Consider the following 7,797-nt stretch of genomic DNA (forward strand, 5'->3'; position numbering starts at 1 on the left):
GAACTATTTTATACATTAGCTATTATGTGAATAACAAAGCATTTTTGATAGTAAGGTAAAGCCTTATGAAGATTTAAGTGTCAGTCAAGACTTTGAAGCATATGTTACAGAACAAAACTTGAGCTTGAACGCTGATCACATGTGATAACCCTGAGTACTCGTTTTGTTACTCATTGCAGTTCATATGACTGTATCTTATAATGTTATTGCCACACCAAATTATCACGCCCCCGCCTTTTTCTACCTGTTGTAATGGATGTCACTGTACAGTTTGTGTAATGTTTCAGTAATTTTTCTTTTTTTCGTATATAAGTTTTGATGTTTGGTTGAAATGCCTGTTTATTTTTGGCCTTTGTATCACAGGATTCACAATAACTATCAGTTTAAAATATTATTTAGGTCTTTTGTTACATACTTGGGTTGAAATGTATGCTATACAAATGTAATTGTATTTGGTGCTGTGGAAAGATAACTGTATGAATTGAGGTTATAAACATTTTATTTCATGTATTGATTTATGGATCCACTTCCTTTCTTAATCTCCTCCAAGTTTCCTCAGTTATACAGTCACTTTTCCAAATATTCCCCAATTCTGGTGAAATTTTTTACCTTCTCAAAACATTCCAAGAAACAGAAAATTGCAGTTTAAATACAAAATTGGTTCTTTTGAGCTGTAATAAGCCTCTCAGTTATATCTAAAATGTAGATACCTGTAATTTCAAAAAATACAGACAGCAAATTTGCAAACAGGAGTCAATGCTTTTCAGGTTTTTTGTTAGAAAAAAATTGTTTTACATTTAATCTGAAGATCTGTTTTTGTGTGCCACACCATAAACAGTGAATATAGCCTAAATACAGTTGTCCAAATCCCGTAATGTTGATACATACACTGTATGTCTCCTTGACACATTTCAGCCTTATGATTGTTTGGATTCTGTAAGTGACTAAATGACTTCCACAGCACCAAATGGCTTCTTAACCCTTTGATTTCTTTGATTTTTATTAGTCAATTTGTATCTCCCTTCTTTCCCTTGTATTTACCCCTCTCTCTACCTCTGTCTTTCCATTTCTCTTGTATATAACCCCCACTGTTTTCAGACTTGTGAGTCTGTATGAACTCCTTTTATACCTCAACTTTAGAATTGTTCTAGAAAGAGTAAAACAAAAAGGAAGAATATGACAAATTGTAGTGTTCTTATTAGAAAATTAATAAAATGATTTAGTGTGATTTTTTTCCCCCCTTCAGTATTTGATTTCAGATTTTAGAAGTGTTTCATTTTATAATTTGTCACAAATGCTCTTGTGATAGTCAAACGTAATAAAAGGAGAGATTGCACCATCTGATGATTATGTGACTCTGTTAGTCTCGTGGAGACTTAAAAAAAAAAAAGTCTTGTTCAGCCTTTAATTCAGTATCAAAAAGCAAACATGGAAAAGTGAGCTTTGCAGAATTTGGCTGATATCTAGAAGAATTAACTGATCTATACATCTTACTTATATTATTTTTGATCTGCCGTTTATAACCTAGTCACTGACCAGGCGTTGTCTTTCTTGATGTCGTCCTAACACAAGGCCTCGGCTTCTGACTTCAGGCCAGAGCCAAGTGTTTCCTGTAGGAAAGAAAATAATTTGAAGGTAACATGACACAGAAGAAATATCTTATGAATTTCAAGGTAGAGTTATAATATTTTATAGTGAAAATGGACTCAATTTACATTTAGCAGTTTAATTCAGTGTTTCCTTTAACCACTTTTACCCAGTGGTGTTTAAAGATTCAAAACAATTATTCTGTATCTAATTGGGGCCTTTTCCAGGAAGCAGGTTTAGTGAAAACTCTTGTTTGTTAATACTTGTATGAGACAAACACTTGGTCTTCTGTTTTGGGAAGAGTACCAGTTTTGAGTAAATGACTGAAATTAACCTGCTCACTGGCAGGCTCTCTCTGAATCCCATCCCCAATCTGCATGAAGCTTTTGAGGCAAAATACTGTTCAGTGAAGACTCGTATGTTGTGTTGGAGATGTGTGAACTAAAGACAGTCTTGTACTTTAGTTTTTTTAAAATCCAGGTTACAGAAAGGAAATAGTATCTTTGTAGATTTAAATACAGTTAAATTCACAGAAATGTAAACGTCATCAACATTTACACAAAGAAATCCTAAAATTAAAAAACCTAAAGGAAATAAGAAATCAATGAAAAAAAATCTTATTGGGTCTGTCCTATATCATAAAACTGCATCTTATGTGTTTGAGCCACATCTTTATCTCAAGTTTCTACAGGTTACAGCTAAATAATTAGATTTCAAAATAAAATGTAAATCTTATGTAAATGAGGACTGAGCAGATGACTCTTGATCCCTTTTTTGTTTTTCGGCAATGTCACACAAAGAGTTGGTGGACTGATCCCCGACTCCTCCAGTCTATATATCCTTGGGCAAGATACTGAACCTCAAGCCGTCCCTGATATTGAAATAAAAATGGAGGCTCATCTTCTACCCATTCCCATGGTGAATCTTGGCATCAGAAAGTGGTTGTCATATGAACATACAATGAATTGAACCAACTATGATCAAACCTCTTAGCTCAATGTTACACTCTGATTTTGCTGAACCTGCTTTGTGGAACAAGGCCCAGGACAGGAAACAATACTTTTATGCATCATATTGTTCACTTACATATAGAGCAGATATGGAAAGTGAAAGCTCTCATGACTCATTGTGAAGAAATGTGAGAAACACAAATGAAACCTGAATCAATGAAGAATAATCTCAAGTTTGAAAAAGATGCCCCAAAGACTATTTTGGGGTACCTTTTTTAAAGTGCTTTGAAGGTCTAAGGCAGGCAACTCCAGGCCTCGAGAGCCAGTGTCCTGCAGGTTTTAGATGTCACCCTGGGTCAAAACACCTAAATCATTACCAGGCCTCTGGAGAACGTCAAGACATGTTGAGGAGGTAATTTAGCCATTATATCAGCTGTGATGGATATAGGACACATCTAAAACCTGCAGGACACCGGCTCTCAAGGCCTGGAGTTGGCCACCCCTGGTCTAAGGTTTACATTTCACAGGTTGTATTCTGCACCACTGGGTCAACACCCTAATAAGTGAGGGTACCTCTCGCAGAGATGTGCCCCTCTTGACAAGTGAAAGTTGCCTCTGCTGATGAACACCTCTCCGACACAGAGAGCACAGGATCCACTTGAACGTCGTCCGCATCTCGTCGTCCCGTAGGGAATAGATGATAGGATTGACCAGAGAGTTGCACTCAGCTATGAACAAACAGTATTTCTCATAGCGGTTGGCATGACTCTCTTTACCCAACAGTCCATCCAGTAAGAGAGTCACGAGGCCAGGCGTCCAGCAAATTACAAAGGCACCTGCAGAGATGCAAACTGTTGATAAGAACTGGAAGTAAACTTTATTTAAAGATGGGACATAATGACACAGCAGAGTCTCTTGGGTCATACTGGTAGCTTGCTTGCTTAATTTCAAGGCTAGTTGCCAGAGAGAACACATTTATGCTCAGGAGATGAGTCACCTAAAGAAAAAGTTGTATTATGACGATAACCCCATGTCAGTTTTACTCGGAAATCCTAACAATCTATCAGCTTAAAAGATCAGCAGTAATCGGGTATGATCTGACAAACAAGAGCTGCAAAACTGGTTGATAAATGACTGGGTGTACACACGCCAAGCATTATAACTAAGATCAGTGAGATAAAGCACATCAACAATAGTCAGCTTTACTACAGAAAACAATACTGAAAGTTCATATGAAGTGAAATTCAATAAAAGTCACTACGCTTTCCTGCAAAAATCTGAAAATAATGCCGCCAACGACTATCAGTATGTTGAAGTTTTGTACCATGTACGTTAGTAATTTAAGAGTGCTAAAATTTTCAAGCTTATTAGAAATGAAACTATTCTAACTTCCCCTTTGACTGAAAAGTAAACAGCTCCTCACCCAGGACCATGGATATCGTCTTCATCAGGTTGACAACAGTCTGCTGTCGGATCTCTGTGACTTGTTGAGACGTGTTCTTACTTTGGTTCTTCACGTAGATAAAGATTCGAGTATACACGGCCACCATAACGAAGAACGTGAGCAGGTTGAGGACTGCCCAGAAGATAAGGAAGCGGCGGCTGTAGAGCGGCGCAAGGGTGGAGCAGTCCTTAAGATCACACTCGCAGTTCCAAAATGTCGGCACCAGGCCCATGATGATACCTGTGGCCCAGATGCATACTATCAGCAGCACCACACGCCGCTTTGGCATAGTGCTGTGAAGCTGCATGGTGATGATGGTCTGGTGTCGCTCCACAGCAACAGCAAGGAGGTTGGCCACAGAGGCTGTCAAGCTGATGTCAATCAAAGCGCCGCGGATATACCACTGCTCCTTGGTAAGTGTTCTAGTCCACGGGCCTGTGTGCAACATCAGGTTGGTATAAGCAATACCTGCAAACAGGTCTGCTGCAGCCATGTTCCCCAGGAGATAGTAGATAGGAAAGTGAAAGCGGCGGTTCATAAAAATGGCTATCATCACCAGCAAGTTGGCCAGGAGTACAATAACACATACTGTCAAGCCCAGTCCAATGACAACATAGTCCCGTGTATTCCATCCTGTACTGATCGTCTTATTCACCACTTTGTAGAAGAAGGTGACATTCTCGTTGTAGTAACAGGTATTCTCCACAATGCTCTCTGTGGCCATATCTGCAGACACAAAGTACATGTTCAAGATGTTAACCTGCTGTCTACAAGTAGTGAGTCAACAAGGAAATTTTTCATCCTTGAGCCACATCCCATTTGCTTATATTTTGTTTGGAAAGTGTGCAAACATGCATAAAAATTTCGTATATGAAACAAAAGAGTTTAAGCAATTCTAACAAGCTTTGAAGTCAACGTTTGGAATGAAAACCTTTGTTCTTCAGCACAGCTGGAACGCTCTTAGGCAAGCTCTCAAGTACACTTCAGGAATACTTCTCCAAGCTGCTTGAAGGACAAAGCTCTTTGGATGTTGGTTGCCTTTTGTTCCGTGCTCTGTCTAGATGATCCCACACTGTTTCAATAATGTTTGAGGTCCAGGCTCTGGGGAGGCCAATCCATGTCTGCTAGTGTTCCAATGGGGAGCTTTTTCCTATCCAAATATGCTTTTACTGCATTGCCACTGTTTTTTGGATTGCTGCAACGCTGAAAAAATGGAGACATCACTTTCCAGAGTATTCCACGGTGGATCAAAATTTGACTGTACTGTCTGTGTTCATAATTACATCAATTTTGACAATCTCCCCAGCACCACAGACTAAAATGCAGAAAGGAAATGGCTTTAGAATTTTAGAAAGTGCTGAAGACACCCACTGTTGTACTTCTGTCTTGACCTCATGTGTACACGCTGACAAGGATTTAAACCAAAAATGCAAAATTTGGATTCATCACTTCATAAGGCCTGTTGCCACTGATTTTCGGTTTAGTTCTTGTGTAATTTGGCAGACCTCATCCTGCTCTCCCCGTTTCCACCGAAAGCATTTCTGATGAGACTTTAGTGAACAGTTGATGGATCAACTGAAACACCAGCGGCCCTCCTGTGTCAGGTCTTTCCCATTTCTTAAGGACATTACTTTCAGATACTGTTCATTTTATGTTTCGTTTTGACCCCTTCTTTTTTGGTCCTACACTTATCTAGTTTCCTCATTTTTTGAAGGACACACGGAAGAATCACCTTATTGGTGTAAGAATATACTACTTTTCTGCCTGTCCAATTCTGTTGTCATCGACTAAAGAAACGAGAACAAATTATGCGTTTTCACCACAGGCTGTTAATAACAAATGGCTACAGATCAAACTTAGAATTTGCTCAATTTTGCTATTTTTTTTCTGTTGACTCAACACTGGTTCATCTCACAAGTTGGAGACCTTTTTATGCTTGAATATTTCATGTTAAGTGACTTCTGAGGTAAAGACATTCTTCTACAAAGACTGAACTGAAAGTGATTCTTTGCACCCATATCACTTGTTGTAAAAACACCTGACACGATTGTACAAATAATTCCCGTATCTGAGTCATGGTACACCCAGCAGTGACTTTAGACTCAAGTGTTAAAACATGGACGTCTCTGCATTGATTTAGGGCTGGATTGGATTGTTAATTGGCCTCGTCCAAGTGCAATGATCCAAAACAACATTAATAGTAAAAAGTATTACAAAAGCAGTAAGACCGTGCGTACGTGCGGCTTTAGAAATCTGAAGAAAGAAAATGCGCAAGAAATTCTGGTTTTGTGAGCACACGCAAGGCTTTCGTTGTGAATTTAGAGTTTCAGGTGTGCGCTTAGAGTCTAAAACAGTGCTCTTTCTGAGACCGCTGGGGTTAAAGGAGATAAAAGTCGGAAAGTAAGACATTTCCGTTAATACAGCCTGTTCAGACCTGAAGTGAAGTGACCTATGTGTCACTAATACCCGCTCGTGCAACTTAATCTCATGTAGACTTTTAACATGTAAAATATATAATAATTGTAGTAAATTACGACATGAACCCTACCGTCCGTCTTAGCGTGTCCTCCATCAAGACAGGTCCGACATGAAACAGGGGGTGTTGGGTGCCATTTGAAAGGAAAACAGAAGACCCTCTGGTTATTCTCACTGTTAAGTGTTCAGGCGACCGCACGTTTTCAAGCCGACGCCTTTTTGAATGAGGATCAGCTGGACCTGACAGACAGGTATCGGTGCTGCCTCCACGTACAGCTTGAAAAATCAGACAACAGAAACTCTGTTTAAGGCTAAACATGAACTAAATTTGAAATAGCTTTGGGACCTGCTGGAGGAGTTTTATCAGTGAGGAATACAAAAGAAAATGCACCTCGAATTAGAAACAGTAATGCAGAAGAAACACACGCAGACCCCCCCCCCCCCTCATCTTTCTGAGTTCAAATTCTTAATTTGGACTGACTATAGAAAGACATTTACACTGAGGGAAAAATCACTATAGTGATAACAACAGAATTTTAATAACGTGGACTAAATTACCAGAGTACTGCACATTTGTTGAGAGTATTTGTATTTAATGGTTATTTAATTTTTGCAGTATTAGAACAGTGTGAATGTTGAATCGCGAAGGTTTATTGCCCTCCAGTGGCCGCGATCACGCATTGCAGTCGGAGTGATTTTTCCTGTACTCCACACAATGTTGCTCCAGGTCAAGAAATGAAAGTGACTCATCACTGTTGTAAATTCTAATAGCTTTGGGACTTAAAATCATTAGGAAGAAAAAAAAAAGGCTGGAAAACAGTGACTACCTGATATAAATCTAACGTTTAAAATAGTGCAAAACTAGTATCAAAGATGCAGATTTGCGTAAGTGGGTGGCTTTGTGCTATCCCGTGAGTTAACAGATGTGTGAGAAGTTTGTTTTCTGATAAAAAAAAAATATATATTTCTAAGACACGTTTGATATATGTTAAAAATGTTTATAAACAGTCTTTTCATTGTTTAAATCTAACCATGTTACATATACAGACTGATGATACTGAAAATAACACCAGCAAATCAACGATGCTGCTCTTTAAATCACCAAAACCAGATTTCTGACAGCATTTCTCTCCCACGACCTAATGTTTTCACCAAGTTGCAAAAAAGTATGACATTTCTGATACAGCCATAAACACACACTGCCCTAAAAATACAAAATTCTCGGTCACATTGAGTTATAGCTTTTGATCACACCAATGATACTATGTGGAGAGAGATGCAACTAAATATCAAGGCATGTATACACCTTTGAGCACCCTGAAACTCTGTGGAAGGTTAATC

General features: G+C 38.8%; 1 protein-coding gene across 2 annotated transcripts; it reads right to left on the reverse strand.

Moving 5' to 3' along the window:
• Positions 1-1,184: 1,184 nt before the first annotated feature.
• Positions 1,185-6,669, reverse strand: lpar2a (lysophosphatidic acid receptor 2a). 2 transcript variants are annotated; one of them, XM_085404211.1, is made up of 5 exons: positions 6,530-6,667; positions 4,913-5,184; positions 3,961-4,707; positions 3,111-3,373; positions 1,185-1,610 (listed from the first exon to the last, which is right to left on the reverse strand). In XM_085404211.1, exons 3-5 carry the CDS (start codon positions 4,703-4,705, stop codon positions 1,563-1,565), a joined length of 1,056 nt encoding a protein of 351 aa, XP_085260337.1. In that variant the 5' UTR covers positions 4,706-4,707; positions 4,913-5,184; positions 6,530-6,667; the 3' UTR covers positions 1,185-1,562. The 2 variants fall into 2 exon arrangements, with proteins under 2 accessions (XP_085260337.1, XP_085260336.1); XM_085404210.1 differs by lacking the exon at positions 4,913-5,184 and having other exon boundaries at positions 6,530-6,669.
• Between the last annotated feature and the right edge of the window lie 1,128 nt (positions 6,670-7,797).

This window comes from Rhamphochromis longiceps, linkage group LG4 (genome assembly GCF_057381845.1).
Source record: "Rhamphochromis longiceps isolate RC_006_pf linkage group LG4, R_longiceps_female_GT1.1, whole genome shotgun sequence".
In the NCBI taxonomy this organism is placed as follows: domain Eukaryota; kingdom Metazoa; phylum Chordata; class Actinopteri; order Cichliformes; family Cichlidae; genus Rhamphochromis; species Rhamphochromis longiceps.

Coding starts and splice junctions, on each gene's coding strand:
- lpar2a (XM_085404210.1), bottom strand. CDS start 4,705: ATGGCCACAGAGAGCATTGTGGAGAATACCTGTTACTACAACGAGAAT. Junction 3,374..3,960: donor GACGATATCCATGGTCCTGG/GTGAGGAGCTGT, acceptor GCATCTCTGCAG/GTGCCTTTGTAATTTGCTGG. Junction 1,611..3,110: donor GGGGCACATCTCTGCGAGAG/GTACCCTCACTT, acceptor TCTTTCCTACAG/GAAACACTTGGCTCTGGCCT.